Source organism: Perna viridis, chromosome 8, assembly GCF_037379345.1.
Source record: "Perna viridis isolate PV_CMFRI_1.1 ecotype Kerala chromosome 8, ASM3737934v1, whole genome shotgun sequence".
Classification (NCBI taxonomy): domain Eukaryota; kingdom Metazoa; phylum Mollusca; class Bivalvia; order Mytilida; family Mytilidae; genus Perna; species Perna viridis.
In genome coordinates this window covers 28,754,894-28,771,924 of record NC_142452.1, presented here as the reverse complement: position 1 = coordinate 28,771,924, position 17,031 = coordinate 28,754,894, and the positions used below count along the sequence as shown (strand labels likewise).

Genomic DNA, 17,031 nt, shown 5'->3' with positions numbered 1-17,031 from the left:
TTGCTACAAGATTGAAGTCATCACTACAGAAGTTTTATGGTCGTCATCATGAACTCGTGGATCGTTATGGTGTATCCATCTGCACCATGAAAATTGATTTTATTCAACGGGTCATAGTTTTCCTTTCCTCGTTTGTCTACCCTGGACTTGACTTTTTATGAGCAACTCGGTGGGTGTTTCTACAAAAGCAGAGGACGTTTACCCTACCGGTGCACCTGGTCCATGCTCCCAATTTTTAGTGGAGTCCGAGTTGCTTATTTGCTTTTGTTACTTTGTATGTATGGTTTTAGTCTGTTTTCATGTCTGGTCTTTGTCCCTGGGTTGCATTCTTTTGATTACGGCTATAACCTTGGTTCCCTTGATTACTTAAAAGGACGAAAAGTCTATGTGACGACATGGCATCCAATTAAAAAAAACACTAAATTCCTGATACTGATCTCGGACATCATAGTTAATTTTAGACTTCTTTTAATTTATCTAATTCAATCACATTTCAATTATAAATTGGAATTTTATTAAAGAAAAATAATTATGCATATTTTGTGTAGATTATGACTTGATTTTTTTCCCCACAAATCGGACATTGTCTGTATTTTGACTGACCCAGAAAGTGAGAGCAGGAAGTGACATTTTCAACAAAATACACAAAATGCAAATTTTATGGTTCAAGTGCGACGAAATCATCCCAGGTTTTCTTATCGCTGTCTTTTCCATCATCTTGGCGTTATGTGGTTTTCTGGCATTCCATGAAGTACGGTCCACTCACGAACTTGACTACTGTTGCAAGTAAGACTTCAGACGTCGCATTGGCTTGCATTGGTCAGATTCAGAAGCAATTTATCGATCGGTATCATTCCACCTCCAGCCAAGGCCGAGTATCTTCGTTGTTGTTTTGAAAGATGCAATAAACATTGTTAAGCTATTGTCGTATTTTCAAATGCAGTTTAAACAAAAACAAAAAACAAATGAAACAAACAAATAACGGTACACTGAAACGCTAAGAGTAAGAAAGCTGCCTACACAGATAGAAGTACATTTTTGTACTTGTTAACAGAAATGGGGGTGGGGGTGGGGAGGGGACCGAATGTGTGAGCTTTTTTTTTTACATAGAACATAGTTACATAGTTTGTAAATATATAGCTGGGAAATCGTAGCTCTTGATCTTTTTTTAATTTTTTTTTAGATAACATTAAAAAAAAATACCAAAAAATAGTTAGAGCTACGTTTCGCATCTAGTAAATATGTTACAAAAAATGTGCATGGGGCAGATCCAGGATATCAGGGTGGAGGGTGGGTGCAGCATTTATACATGTACATGTATAATGAAATGCAGAGTGAAATGAAGCAAGGACAATATGGGATAGGATTTGGAAAAAAAAATCAAGATTTAAGCGATCGTATTGACCTTCTTCCAATTTTAGGAAGATTATGATGAATCTGTCCACTATGGATCCATTACTCAGCATGGTGTGCGTTCTTGGCATCAAACAAAGCAATTTGTAGACAACAATGCACATTGGTTAATTGAATAATTAAATTTTTCATTGCTTCAAATTTGAAACAGGTACTTGTTAGCTTTTAATAAAGTTATGGATTAATTGTGAAAGGAGTTTTCAAATCCTGCTTCTTCAATGTTAGCTGTTAATTTGATCCATCTTTTTGTTTTTTTCAAGCTTGCCTATAATGTGCAAATACTTTTAGATTCAAACCCATTCCTCAAGCTCCTGGATTTTGACTACAAGCCAATTTTTCTCTGATAGCTGGTACAATGTACATTTTGTACATGTATTTATTGGTGTACTAATTATGATGTTTATTGAAAACCATGCATTCTACATGTATCGAATGATTTTGTTCCTCGTTTTAAAAACGGCCCCAACCCTTCATTTTTTTTAGATTTATTTCATATTTTCAGCGTGTTGGGAAAATACTTTTCGGGGGACAGATCTAATGACGATCCTGAACTGAAAATCGATACCAAACTGACAAATACTTACTCCCAAAACTCATTAGGTTACAACTTGCGGAAAATAACATTCCCCAGAAGTGAACAAAGTACCAGGCTGAGAAATCACGTATTAGGAACATTTCACTGGCTTCTTTACATGGTTTTCAAAAAATTATGCATGACAATTTGGAATTTTCCTCCCTTTGCAGTCTTCACGGTTAAGCAGTAGTCTGAGCCCCAAGGCTTGTGAAAATGGAGGTGGGCTTATAAAATTAACTACTACAGGCCAGTTACTGTATAAAAATTTCTGGAAACTGAGTCTGTATTTCGGGCTTGTGAACTGTAAAGTTAGTTGTGAAGGCTGCAATAAAAGCGGAACAATATCACTGGTATCTCTTATTTTGTTAGGCTTATTTACCAGCATGAATCTAGATTGATTGTGCATATACTGAGTTGTTTATTTAGAAATCATTAAACATCAGTTTTTACCTTTATGACATGCAACTTCAGGCCTGGTGGTGATGTTGATAATGTAAACAATGTTACATGTTCATGTACATTTTTTTATAATTATGAGAAAAGCAATTTTTCTGATTTAAGATCAGTTTTCTATATAGTTTTGAAGTTCTCAATGCTTTATTTTCAGCATGGCTGCTAGTTCTGATGCAAACTTAGAAGAATTTAAAAAAGAAGGCCATACTGCATTTGTACTGGGTTATACTGGGGAAGTTGGTAAAGAACTTGTAAAAGAGTTAAATAGAAAGAAGCCATTTACCAAAGTTGTCTTAATAGGAAGGAGAGAGGTTGACCTTGAACCAGATATTGGTCCAGAATTTGTAGGTTTAGTTTCGATATTAAGATTTATTTTCCCTAGGCGTAAACAAAATACAACTTTCAAAGTCAAAAGTTACAAAGATTGCTAAAGATGAAAATGTATTTTGACAGACTATTTTTTTTCAGAATAGGTAAAAAAGGGCAAACCAAAGCAATTTGATTTATGCCCTAGTAGAGACTGGTAAGGCTTTAATTTGATTTATGCCCTAGTAAAGACTGGTAAGGCTGTAATTTGATTTATGCCCTAGTAAAGACTGGTAAGGCTGTAATTTGATTTATGCCCTAGTAAAGACTGGTAAGGCTGTAATTTTAAGCACTAGCTTAGTTCTGTACAAGTTAGTACTAACACACTTACAAATGTACATGTACATAGACTGACTAGAGTACATGGGGTAGTTACATGTGTATTGTACAAATGTACGTGGAAACAACTTTTCTATAAAGCAGAGATACTATTTTTTTTCTTGGATATGTTGTAATGATTTTATAATTCTACTGTTTATTTACTTCGAATTTTGCCAATGTCTGCTTCCCTTTTGTTACTCATTTATTATCCTTGATAAAGAAACCGACAATCAAAACTAATTTTTGTGATACATTTGCCTCTTTTTAATGAAGTTGAAAAACTATAGCTTCTAAAGGTCAGTCAAACTGTAAACTTAATTTCAATGGAGATGTTTTCATTTATCATTGAAGGAAATGAATTTTTAGAATTAATATAAATTTTGTTTCTAGTAGATATCATGGCCTGAAAAAATTAAAAAGCTGTTACTGTTAGAAAGAGTAATCAAGAGAACCGAGATATTCCAACAATAAAGACTAGACTAAATAAGTACATACATCAAAAACATGACATAGCCAAAATAAAATGTACAAAGAAACAAAGGTAAATGAGTAACCTGGACTCTACTAGAAACTGGGAGCATGGACTAGGTGCACTGGTAGAGTAAGAGTCTTCTACTATTCTACAAAAGGCTGCTGAGTTGCTTTTATAATGGCACGTCTGAGATAAATAAAAAAGGAGTGAAAAACTGTGCAACAGTGAACAAATCAGTTCTCATGATGCAGATGGATACACTGTAGTTATTCACGAGTTATGTGTAAAAACTAAATATTGAACTTTTCTTTAAAACAAATTGATGAACAATTTCTTTATATTACTCAGGAACAAAAAAGAATTGATTTTGATAACATAACTGATTTTCAAGAAGCATTTGATGGTTTAGATACTGGGTTCTGTTGTTTGGGAACTACAAGAGGAAAATCAGGACCAGTAAGTAGTCAAAGACTTAGCAAAAGTGGTTATTAATTGTAGAGAGTACATGTACTCAGTCTTCAATTTATGCTGGCAGTGGCCAAAATTACCCACCTAGCTCCAAATTTTTTCTGGCTTACAGATTTCTGAAGTAAATTCAAATTTAAAATTTTACGTATGTTCTGCCTTATTTGAATTTTTCCCCATTTCAAATTATTAACGAAAACACTGAATCGAGATCCTTAATTTGTATTTTTTTTCAGCAAAATGAGCATTACACAACAGATTGCAAGTCTGAAAAGAAACTTTTTCTCTAAAGAGTAGAAAATAAATCAGAATGTTCGAGAATATTACAGGCAGAAATAATGTGCTGTGGTTTAAAAATATTGAGTACAATGTATTAATGTTTTTGGTCAACCAATCTTGGTTTGTTGCAGGTTAGGAAACTCACTCAAATTCTAGCCAATCCTGAATACAATTTTTCAGTATATTTACTATATGGCTGTAAAGATTTTTGCTAAAATTAGTCAGCCCTGACAAAAAATACCCAGTCTCAGGCTGGTGGGCAGGCTACTATTTTTAACTCTGGTTTGTTGTCCTTCGATCACCCACATGTACATCTATTTCTATGGTAGATATACACTCCTTGAGACCTCAAGGTTTCCTGCGTGCACAATACTGAAATACATGTACATGCTAAACGCTCACCAATCCACAATGAACTGTCATGCATTTTAATGCATGATAAATGAATATTCCCAGCGTGTGTTTAAACGCACAATAGATAAACAATGAAAAATATTAAGAAATAATGAAAAAAGAAAAAATACAAAAAAAATTAATGAAAATACAAAAAATAATAATAGCAAAAAATTATAAGAATAACAGTTGAATAACATAAATAATGAATGTGAGGTACTAAAATAAATTAAAGTTTTTATTTTGCGTTTAAACATATTATTGTATTGTGCATTTAAACAAATACTCCTATTGTGTGTTTACAAGAAAGCTCTTAGCATGCATTTGAATGAATGCTTGAATCATGCTTTAACATGAACACTTCTATCTTGCGTTATGATGAATACAAAGCTATGTGTTAATGCACAATACATGATGCACGAACGTTAAAATGGGAAACGGGAAGGTTTCAAGGAGTGTACACCTTTGAATATTGCAGATTGTCATATACATGTACCATAAAAAAAAGTTAACAATTAAAAGGCAGGAAACACACTTACATGTATATTCATTCTTTATATGCAGCTTAGTTTAACAGAAATTAAATTTAGCCCCTCTACTTAAATAATAGTTTTACTTAAAGAAAATTCAAATATTGCCAATTAATTTTTCCTACCATTGTTATTTCCAGCACAGACACCTGAGATTTATGTATATGAACGAGGAAAATTATGTTTTTTTTAAATCATGCATATGTATTAAAATATTTTGAAGTTTCAAAATGTCACAGTATATTTCCATGAAACAAATATTGCCAACTGGTATCTGTATGTGTAAAGATAATTTTTTTTTACATATGCCATCCTGTATCTAAATGACAGTAGCTTTTGTTTCTGTCTATTATGACCATGTGAAAAATCTACTAAACCAACATCACCATATGTAAGAAATATTGACTTTGTTTTTTGCAGGAAGGTTTTGTAAAGGTTGACCATGACTACATCCTAGGAGCTGCAGAAATTGCAAAGTCCAGTGGATGTAAACATTTCTCTCTAGTATCAACGCAAGCAGCTGATAAAAAATCTTCCCTGTTGTACACCAGAATTAAGGTTGGTCTTTCTTGTACATTGTAATGCTACCCAGATGTTCAAAACTATCCACTGGATGACTTTTATAGATTTTATTATACTTATCCAGTGGATAAAACCTTTGAACAGCTTGTACACTGAAAACTATCCACTGGATAAATGTTTGTCCACTGAATAACTTTCATAGATTGTACTATACTTATCCAGTAGATAAAACTTTTGAACAGCCTTTGTACTTTGAACAATCTTTACAGGATTTTAATGATAGTAATAATACATTGTTTTCTTGGTGGAAGATAGCTTCTTTCTTCGGGTGTTTTGTTTTCTACAAATTAAAGGGAGGACATGCCAATATAGTGCTTCAAGTCCACTGTCAATTGAAGAATACCATAAGGCATTTAAATGAAGTTAAACATGGATTTAAAGGGTCACATTGTCGTTTGAACACGGTTGATTAGTGATGTACATGTATGTCAAATTTTTTGAAATATTATTAGCTTTGATGATATTCAGCATTTTACATCAATCTCATGTAAGCATCAAAGTAACTTGGACTGATTTCATTCTGTTTCAAATGAAAGCTTGGTAGGCTTTGGTGACATTGAATATAATACAAACATATCACTGATTTCCAGAGTTATGTCCCTTACCCTTGGTCTACCTCCTTACGCTCCTTTTCCTTAAGGAGTTACAGTGTACTGTTCTTATTTTTTGTTATATCTAACTAAAAATTTAAGTAGAACCTGATAGATTTTATTACTTTACACAGGCAGATATTTTTCACATGAAATTCATGTTAATCGAGCTTCACTTGAAATTCATGTGAACTTCACATGACATTGACATGATTTTCACATGAAATTCACTTAACATGAATTGCATGTGGACAACTTGTGTGAATTTCACATGAAGGCTCGATTCACATGAATTTCACATGAACTCTGACACAAAATTTATTTGCTCAGTTCAGGTGAAAACCATGTGATATTTGTAAGAAAATCATGTGAAATAATTTTTCCTGTGTAGTACTTGGATCCCTACATTTCTGGTAGATAATTCAAGAAAAAATTCTCTTATTGCATTTTAAGCTATTTTTTAGTGATGTGGATATGGCAAAGTATTACCAGTTGAAGTATCAATATCCAAAGTAAATGGAGTTTTAAAGTTACACAGGCAAATGTGCCACACATGAGAATCATATGGTTTGCATCATATGATTATCATATAAATCTAGCACCATATGATAATCATATGTTTCAGTTAACATAAGCTAATCGCATACTTATCATATGATAATCACATGGTTATCATGTGATAATCACATGTTTTTTTCACGAATGTATGATTATCATATGTTTTCAAGCCCATGTTATCATATGAGAATGATATGATAATCATATGACTACCACATGATAAATATCATATGATTTTCATATGATTACCATATGATTTTCATATGATTACCATATGATTTTCATATGATTACCATATGATTGTCATATGAATCGAGCACCATATGATTGTCATATGTTGCACATTTTGCTGTATAGTAGCTTAAATGACTTATAAAAACACGAAAGGATTCTCTATACTTCTAAATTCTAAATGTATACTTTAAATTTTCAAAATTTATGGCAGTGTCTCCCTAGTATTTATATACATGTAACATGACTGTAGTAAAATGTGTTTTTTATAGGGCCAAGTAGAAGAAGAATTAAAGGTGATGCATTTTGATAGGTTGTCCATCTACAGACCTGGGTATGTAAATGCATGTAGGGTAAAGATGAAGTGGAATATATTTGGTTTGTCTGTGATTTGAACATTTTTAAATGATCATAAAAAAAAATAAAGTAATGGTGTAGTACTTAAATTCTAGAGATTCTTTGAATCTGAAATGTTTTGATATGCTATTCATGGTTTAATGTGCCAAATATATTAATGTTTGTGTTCATCAAATGCTGGCATCTTTACTTGAAAACACTTGATAAAACCTGTTTTTCTTTGCTTGCTATATGGCCTCAAATATTTAGCATGCAAAAGAATGGTTTAAAATGACTGGATATTCAATAAGCAAGGCTCATCTCAAATTGTAAAATGTCAATGCTAATGGATGTTAAACTGCAGTCAATCAATCAATCAATCCAAAACAAATCTAGTAGTAACAAAACAAATAAAAAACAAATTAAAAAAACAAACAGTTTTTAGATCACTTGTCAGCAATCTGCAAATCTCTGTTAATACATGTTTTAAACATGTACATATATATGCTGGACTAACACTATCCACTTGATAATATACATTACAATGAATATACAGTGGACAAAGATTAATCTAGTAGATAAACTTTTAAACAAACTGCTCCTCAGGGGCATAAGGGCATAATTTAATATTGGATCAATATTCAGAGTTCTGACATTTATATTAATGCTATTGGTTGTTTAGAGTATACATGCACTTAAAATATTCAATAAAAGGTTTGAGATCTTTTGAAAGTCAAAGATGTTTCATTTATTTGATATGACCTAAATTTGGTTTAGTGATATAATTAATAATTTATACACAGTCTGAATTTTAAAAAAAATCTTTAAAAAAAGTCATTATTTAAGAAAAATATTTTTTGAGTAGGTACATTGTGAATTAAAGTGACTTTCTATTTAAGAATTTAATGTTCATTTTTTATGTTTCATAAGCGTGCTAAGCATGACCCTAGCACATTTTCAATGATGTGCACTAGGGCTTCATGTCCAAAATGTTTGACCGGTCAATATTTTTACATGTGAATGAAACATAGAATTCTTATACATTGGTACATACATTTCAAATGTTTCTCTTATTATAATTTTAATTAATTGTTAGATAAATATAGAAAATAGGTAATAAAAGTCTATTTATTTATGGGCATGGCTACATCAGTAGCTGGTAGATGTGTTTCAGTGACTCACAAAACATCATATATCAAGCCGATTATTCAATGAGATTATTGTATTTTAATGATACACACAGCAAAGGTAATTATTTATGATGTGTTACCAAGTAATGCATACATATCATCTTCATTAGCATTAACATTTATTTATGAAACCTGAATTAGAGTTTTTACTGGATCCTTAATTGCACAGTATGAAAAATAATGCATTAAGACCAACAATTTGGTTCACAGTCATTTTGCATGAAAACATACGAGGGAGTTTGGCATTTCTTTTCACTACTTTATTGTCACTAAAAGTAGTGAAGACATTTTTCACACAATGCATTGCAAAATTATGAGGAAGGTGTTTTTTGTTATTAATTAACCCTTGTGCTGAGCATTTCTGAACGGAAGTCTAGATTTCGATATTTTGCAAACTTATGCAAATTAGTTACACAATGGTACTGATGATGATTGTTATATATAAATTAAAGATGGGTGATCACAAGGTGGGGTGGATAGGGTGAGGAGGTGCTGGGACATTGTGTGGGCCAACACATAAAAATGGGTCTGTCACTCGAAAATGGTCAGTTTTGTCCATTTCTAGTAATTTTTTGCTATATGTGGGTTTCAACGGGAACAAATCAGGAACCATAGCCCATTCATCCTGCAGCCTGTACACCGTGAAGGCTATTGAAGCCAAATAAAGTGTGTTACAGTCATGATGTGGGGTCCTGAGTCCCAAAATGGCTGCCAAAACAAAACCTGAAAAAATGAAAAAAAAAAAACATTTATAAAATTAATGAACTATTGAGTTGTATGAAAATTACTCATACAGCTGTTCTTGACCTGCTTAAATCACAGGCGTAAACATTTTTTATAAAGCCACCTTTTTTTTTCAAAATGGTCGCCAAGATTGGCAAAAATTTCAACATTGTTTGATTTGAATGAAAATTTATTTCTAGGGTGACTATGACATTCTGAATTCAATGGCAGCTTCAGAATTTGTCTAAAAGCTGCCATTTTTTATCAAAATGGCCACCAAATTCAACAAAATTTCAACATTGTTGAATTTCAAAGAAAATTGAATTCTGGGTATACTTTGCATTATAAATTCAATGGTGGATTTAGAATTGGATTAAATCCGAGCATTTGCCAGTTTTGGTGACTTTTGTGTTTTGCTTGCATACACAGTATCACTTGCTATTTTATTGATATGGCTGTAAAGTGGCTAACAAAAAACCCTCAAAAGAGATGAGGGAGGGTCTGAAAACCAAGAAATTAATTTTATTCAGCCTTACATTATCTTTACAGGGTACTGATGTGTGACAGAGAAGAAAGTCGTCCAGGTGAAACATTTTTCAGAACAATATTGAAACCTTTTTCATACTTCTTTCCAACTGCAATCACCACACCCACTGATGTTGTTGCCAAGGCAATGGTCAATGTCGCTGTCAGCAAAACAGATAATCACACAGAACTATTTGAAAACAAGGCTATTCATGCACTTGGAGGAACCACAAAGTGTACAATAAAACCTAACACAAAGAAATTGACAGAATCACAAGAAAATCAGGATTTGTGAATTGTTTTAAAGTGAGGCATGTCTCTAAAATCTTGTGCTGTTTCTTCAATGAACAAAAATTTAAGTTTTTTAAGTGTAGTGAGATTTTTTTTCAAAATACTTTTTCTTATGATTTGAAAAGCCAAAGAAACAAAAGGGAAGAAGATTTTTCAGACTGATAAGAAGTAGAAAAGAGCTTATTATTTAGATGAAATGTAATACTGGGAACAGTTAAAAAAAAACAACAAAAACATCAGTCACGGTAAGCTTCCAAAAATCTTTGGTAATTAAAAACGTTACTTTAAAAAACATATGAAAATTTGATTTTCTTTTACATCAGAAAAAAGTTAAGTCAGAAAAAAATAAAACATCTGAATTCTCTGTTTCTATAAGCATAAGAATGCTATGATCAAGCAGGTTTAAATCCATCATATATACAAAATACCTCTATACACAAGATAGTTTATACCTCTGTGCTCAAAGTTTTTTTTTTTGGAAGGGGTTGGGGTATGAAGGAATTACATGTACCTTCTTTGTTTGTCTGTCATTGAACATTGCTCTTTATCCATTGTGTTTTATTTCATTTTTTTTATGTCACTTTGAAAGGTTGCATATGTGTGTAAAATAAGATAATTGCCTATGAGTGCTTTCAAAGGGAAATAATCCAAATAATAGATTTTTAATTTTTGTCTTAGTAGAAGAATGGTTGGGGTATATATTTTGGGAGCTAAAAGTTATAGTTTTGTGCAATTCTGTTTAAATTATTGTCATTAGCATCATTTCTATTTTTATTCTTAGTGGGTAAATATTTATAGTCACAATGTAGAGGTGGTTGTTTTGTCAAGGGATTAATGATTAGATGTGTTGAAATAGAAGCTAGAATAAAATTTGAATTCAGAGATATGACTTGAAGAAATGGATGTACAAAAAATTTGCATGTTATATTCCAGAAAATATTGACCAGTATAAAATGCTTTTTGAGGAAAAATGTTTTAAACTTTTTCATGCACAAATTATAAGTATAGAAATTGATTCTAACTTCCCTATGCTTTATTTAAGCCTAAACTTTTTGAGACTTATCATTATAGTATTAGTGTGTTGTTATAATGTACCCCTATTGACTTGCTTATTAGTATCAAATATATTAGACCAAGTAAAATATTTTTTGGTTCTTTGGCCTTCCAGGTCTCTTTTGAAGGTGCCTAGCATTTTGCCCATTTTTATAGCTACTGCTATGAAATGATAAACAAAGTAGCATTTTTGTGATCAATGTAAAAGGCACTACCAATTTTGTAGCAAATAAAAATGAAAAAAGTAATACATCCCACCCTCTTTTGTTTTTGAGAGTAAGTGTCATGAGCACCAAGATATTAGTTGTAATGTTAGATTTTAAAGTGATTATTGGTTTAACTTTGAATAAGCTTTTTTTCATACTTTAGAAAAAAATAATTATAATAATGCTAAGAGCAAATTTAGACTTATAATAGTATTAATTCATAAATTAATCATAAAATAATTTACTCCAGATAACCTTGGTGCTTGTAGAGACACTTTTCTCAATTTAAAGTGTATGTTAAATGAAAAAAAGATGACTGCTCAAAGTGGCATAAGTATTTTTGACTAGAAATGATCATGCATATTATTTCAAGTATTTGTTGCATTTGGTAATGCTACTTAATTATGTACACTTGTGTGTTTAGAGTATTGTGAATTCAGAGATTATTGCAGTATAATCATAACTCATATCAAACATTAAATGAAAATGATACAAGATTTTTGCTTTTAAAAATTCTACAAATTAAATAAACTTCTCTTTAAAAATGAAAAAAACAAAAATTTCATTACACAAAACAATTTCTGAATTCTCAGTTTTATCTTTCCTTGAAATATGGAGAGAAAGTTCAGTTTTCTCTGGTTATAAGTACTATTCTGTGTAAGAATCAGGCAATGGGTGGCACATCATTATTCCCAATTTAGTCATTTTTACTTAAATTATATTCAGTATATCTAGAAAACAACAGAAAAGCTATTTAAATTTATCCTGAAGCATTGGGAACATAGATATTTGTTGACTGCTTATATAGGGAAAAAGTGGGGGAAAGTTTTCCTGCCAATTTTTCAAAGTGCATTTTAAGTTTTAAACTAAACTTAAAGAATCAATATCATAAGAAGGCAAACTTAACACTTTTATTGTTATTTCTGGAGGAAATGAGGGAAAAACAATTGGATAATGCAATGAAATCTCTGTGTTTCTTTTCTTTATGTGCCACACCTTATACACATTTTGCCCGATTCTTTCATAGAGAAGTACTTAACAAATAGTTCATACCTCTTCTTCTTATTGCATGTACGAATCTTAAAAACTAATACATTAATTAACCACATACATGTATTCTGATGTGTAACAAAACTAAATCAGATTCCTCTTAGTCAATTGATAAAGTAATTAATACACATACATATTAAATTTATGATGTTATACAGAAATTACAATTGTTTAATTAAGGAAGTTATGGTCCACCCCTTTAGTTATGTCTTATTATTTTGGTGGATTTAACTTGGGACTTCATGATAGAAGAATGTACAAATTTCTTCATCACCTAAATCTTTACCAGTAACAGACTTAGGAAATGGAGAAGTCTGTTAATTAAATATTTTTTTTCTGCAATTTTTTCTAGGTTGACCCTTAAATATTTTACATATACAAAATCTTGTTGAAATATGCTGTAAAAGACCTCTAACTACTGGGTCAAAATAATAAATTTTAAATGAAATTTCTTTTTTTTTTTATTTCCTTATAAGCTAGTATGCCACATACATTGTACATGCACAATAAATGTACTGTTCAATTGTGCACTAAATGTAAAACCTGTATGTTTAAGGTTATTTATGCACTATGCAATGTTATTGTTATGTATGCTGTGTTTATGTTTTCCAAGTTGTACACATTTTATTATTGCCCAATTTATTTATTACATGCTGTTATTGGATCTTGTACATTATTTGAAGCCCCAGCTATATTGAAGTGAAAGCGTGTTGCCATGGAGAAATTTCTGTGGTTGTCTTTTTTATGTGGCTGCAAAATTTTGGTTGTACAATGGTGTGGTGTTGTCTCCTGTAATATCTTTAAAATAGCTGATGGATCTTGATAAAATTTTAATACAATATTTTTTTTTATAACAGAAGTAAGGCTGATGTTGATTTTGATCTCAACTGTTTAAGAACTAGGGGCCAAATCTATAAGATCTTTCTAATTATTTGTATATTTCAGAAATATGCGTCTTTCAGATGTTATTGGTTTTGTTTTCTTTTCTTTTGTATGAGAGTTGAAATGAATGTGTATTTAAATAAGAACCTTACCCCTTGTTAAAGGCTGGCAAGTGTAGGCATGATGTCATTTTTATAATTGTCCTTTCCTTCTTTGGTGTGGCGCTTTTGTCCAACTTGACAGTACTCTTTTGTATTTTGTATTTTTTTTAAAGTGGAAAGATTGATTTCAAATTTGATGTGTTTTCATACAGACAGGGCTTATGTTGTAAGCAATTTACATTGCTCTTCAATATCATTCTTGTGGGACTTCGCTATTTTTCACTATATGGAATATGATAGAGAAAATTTTTATCTAAAAAAAAATCGTGGCCACCATAAAAACATTAAATAGCAAGACTATAGAAATATAGAATGACAAAAAAAGTAATGTAGATTCTGTTTCTCTTATAACTTTTAATTTTGTACACTATATCTTGACAAACTCTAAACAAGTTATGCTCTTTTCACATAATGACATATTGGAAAAAAAAAAAGAATTGGTAAGGCAATACACAACAAAGGCATTGGAATATTACAAAATACTTTTAGATAAAACAGTTGTTACAACAGAATTCTTACTATTCATCTGCAGAGAACAAAAAAGGTATATATTGAAAGAATCCAGTATACTACCGTATTAAACATACTTTAAATTTAAGGTATTAAATTCACGTGTTGTACACATGTATTTAAAAATAATAATAATTTAATAAATCAATTGAATAATAAAAGTAATTGATGTTGAAATCTATTGCATTATGTAAATACATGTACATGCATGTGTAAAAATTGACAAAAGAAACAACAGAATCTGTAATATAAATTGACCACTCTGTGGTCACCTGATGCAATATTGGTTTAACAGATCAGTTTGACTGACTGGAAACTAATTGATGACCAATTTTAGTTGCACGGTTTGGTTCAGGTATTGCATTCGTATGGGCCAGGAGTTAAAGTTAGAGGAAGGCTCATTAAAATAACAACAGTTTCATGATTGTTTGATTTATAACAAATAACAAATGTAAAATCTTAATAGATTCCTTTTTCAAGATGACTTATGATTTTCTTTGGAAGTGGAAGTTTACAAACATCTTCTATTAACACAGAATCAGCTAACAGATGCATGCACATTTGCTTTAATGTCTTTACTTCATTTGGACTTGGTTTGAACATATGAACATGATGTAGTTTACCACCACAAAAGCAGTATTGGCCACTCGGTGAGATCATTGGAGTATAATGCTCTATGGAATTCAATGAAATGTATTTGAATGACCCTAGCTTATCATAGGTTGATGGATCTAGCCAATACACTGTCACAAACTTATCCCTGCAAATAGCTGGACCCATGCTTAATGAACCAACCCGATAAAATGTACTACCAAGAACAGACAAAAGTAATGCAGATCCATCACGGAAAAACTGAAGGTTTTGAAATTTCCCAGGTAATGCTTCAAATTCATTGATAAACAGTGCTATTTGGAAAAGAACAAGGTCCTTCTTGATTTTATATAGACTGACATTGCACCTGTCAGATCCAACCACATAAGTAAACACTGCTATGTCACACCCTGTTCTTGAATCAAAGGTCAGAGCATATTTATGGTTAGTTGGCAACACATGTATATTCAAGTTCTCACAACAGATTGATTCACCTGTTCCAGTAATCCAATTTAACTTCACTAAGATTACTCCTTCAATATTTTCAAGTTCTTTTGCATATGCAGTGGCATAGATCGAATTCTGGCGTAATATCATGTAGTTCTCATCTGGACTAATATAACATTCATAAAGCTGAAGTTTTTGTTGCTGTAGATAAGGTTTGTTGAATATTAGTTTGCATTCATTGTCATTAATTCCTGTAATAACAAATTTTACAGCATTTTGACAGAAAATCTGAGTAACAACTAGATCTTTATAGAAACCGACAACATTGCACATTTGTAAAGCAGAATTGCTGACGACTTTACTTGGTAAAAAGTCAAGTTCATGGTCTTCTTGAATCCAGGCTTTGCTGTATTTTTTATGCGTCAGATCAGCTACGTGGAGGCATGATGCGCGTCCATATTTCTGAATCCATGCATGAATATGTCGATTGTCAATGCAATGGGATTGTAGTCTATAAGACATGCAACATTTGTCAACGTCGTTGTTTGAAGTTCCAAATACCGGAAGGCATGCATACTGTTCGTTAACTATCCCATTAGAGTTCACTTTCTGGTGCCTTTGGCTTGATGCACCCATCGGGAAAGTTGTTTACAATCTCCAAGCACCTGCTTCCGGTTTTGGACATTGTAAGTTATTAAACTGTTCTGGGCACGGGTTCAGAATTAATATCCGGATCTCAAAATAAAAAGAAAATGGACGGATTACAGTAATTAAAAGCCTAAAATTTGCTTTTTACCTAACCTGTCCGAAAGGCCATATGAGCTGTTGTTATCTCTTTGTGTCCGTCGTCCTTCGTCGTCGTCCGTAAACCTTTTCAGTCATCTTCTTCTCTGTAACTACTTAACAGATTGTAACCAAACTTAACATGGATGTTCCTAAGGGTATTTTTAACAATCCATGCGTGGTGAAAAAAATGGCCGCCGTTACTAAAAATAGACCATAGGGGTTAAAATGCAGATTTATGCACTTAACTCAAAAAAACATTTGGGTTAAGCTAAAATCTGGCTGAGGGTAAAATTGTTCAGCATAATGGGATGGGCCCATGCTGAAATTGTCAGGAAGATCCTTTGACTAATGAATGATTTATAGGTCCTGAAATGGATTTTTTCCCGAATTTTACATTTCCAAATTTGAAAATCTTCCCCTCTGAAACTATACTGGATGGATTTAAACAAATTTTAGCATGACTGTTATGTAGAACATATGTGTGGGAATTTTTGTTCAGGCGAAAACATGGTCTTGTTAGACCGTAGGGATCATATTGCAAAATTATGCAAATAACTAAAAAAAAACAGTTGGGTTTAGCTAAAATCAGACAAGGGTTAAAATTGTTCAGCAAGATTATGAATTGGGCCTATGCCGAAATTTTCAGAAAGATCCGTAGACAGATGAATGAGTTATGGGTCCTTAAATGTTTTTTTTTAATCTTCACCTCTGGGACAGCTTGTAGGATGGATTGTAACCGTCTTGATTGTAACTGGTGGCATGAATATTTGTTAGGATATCCTTAACAATGTTTCATCTGTCTAAAACATGGCCTACACTACCAATAATTTACCAACGTTAAACTAACACATTTCTATTTTGTACTGAAACTGTACTGTTGTAATGACTACTGAAACAGTACTGTCTTCTACAGTGACGTTACAGTACTGTCTTTTACAGTAATGTTACAGTAGTGTCATTTACAGTAATGTTACAGTATTGTCATTTACAATAATGTCTCATTACTGAATTTTAAAGTACAAAATTATGTGTTGCATAAAGGAGACACTGAAA

General features: G+C 31.8%; 2 protein-coding genes across 3 annotated transcripts; one reads left to right on the top strand and one right to left on the bottom strand.

Moving 5' to 3' along the window:
• The first annotated feature begins 598 nt into the window (after positions 1–598).
• On the top strand, positions 599–10,494 carry LOC148610104 (protein HTATIP2-like). Of its 2 annotated transcripts, XM_088542188.1 has the most exons (7): positions 663–786; positions 1,422–1,564; positions 2,595–2,784; positions 3,948–4,055; positions 5,687–5,824; positions 7,500–7,561; positions 10,026–10,494. In XM_088542188.1, the coding sequence occupies exons 3-7, from the start codon at positions 2,596–2,598 to the stop codon at positions 10,294–10,296; spliced, it is 768 nt and encodes a 255-aa protein (XP_088398314.1). In that variant the 5' UTR covers positions 663–786; positions 1,422–1,564; position 2,595; the 3' UTR covers positions 10,297–10,494. The 2 variants fall into 2 exon arrangements, with proteins under 2 accessions (XP_088398313.1, XP_088398314.1); XM_088542187.1 differs by lacking the exon at positions 1,422–1,564 and having other exon boundaries at positions 599–786.
• Positions 10,495–13,978: 3,484 nt separating this feature from the next.
• LOC148610103 (uncharacterized) lies at positions 13,979–15,897 on the bottom strand. Its single transcript, XM_088542186.1, has one exon. The coding sequence runs from the start codon at positions 15,826–15,828 to the stop codon at positions 14,614–14,616; it is 1,215 nt and encodes a 404-aa protein (XP_088398312.1). The 5' UTR covers positions 15,829–15,897; the 3' UTR covers positions 13,979–14,613.
• Positions 15,898–17,031: the final 1,134 nt, after the last annotated feature.

What these genes read in the sequence shown, in the direction of transcription:
- LOC148610104 (XM_088542187.1), top strand. Translation starts at nt 650, where the DNA reads ATGCAAATTTTATGGTTCAAGTGCGACGAAATCATCCCAGGTTTTCTT. An exon ending in GAACTTGACTACTGTTGCAA is followed by an intron (nt 787 to 2,594) that starts GTAAGACTTCAG and finishes CTTTATTTTCAG; the next exon opens with CATGGCTGCTAGTTCTGATG. An exon ending in TGTTGTACACCAGAATTAAG is followed by an intron (nt 5,825 to 7,499) that starts GTTGGTCTTTCT and finishes TGTTTTTTATAG; the next exon opens with GGCCAAGTAGAAGAAGAATT.
- LOC148610103 (XM_088542186.1), bottom strand. Translation starts at nt 15,828, where the DNA reads ATGGGTGCATCAAGCCAAAGGCACCAGAAAGTGAACTCTAATGGGATA.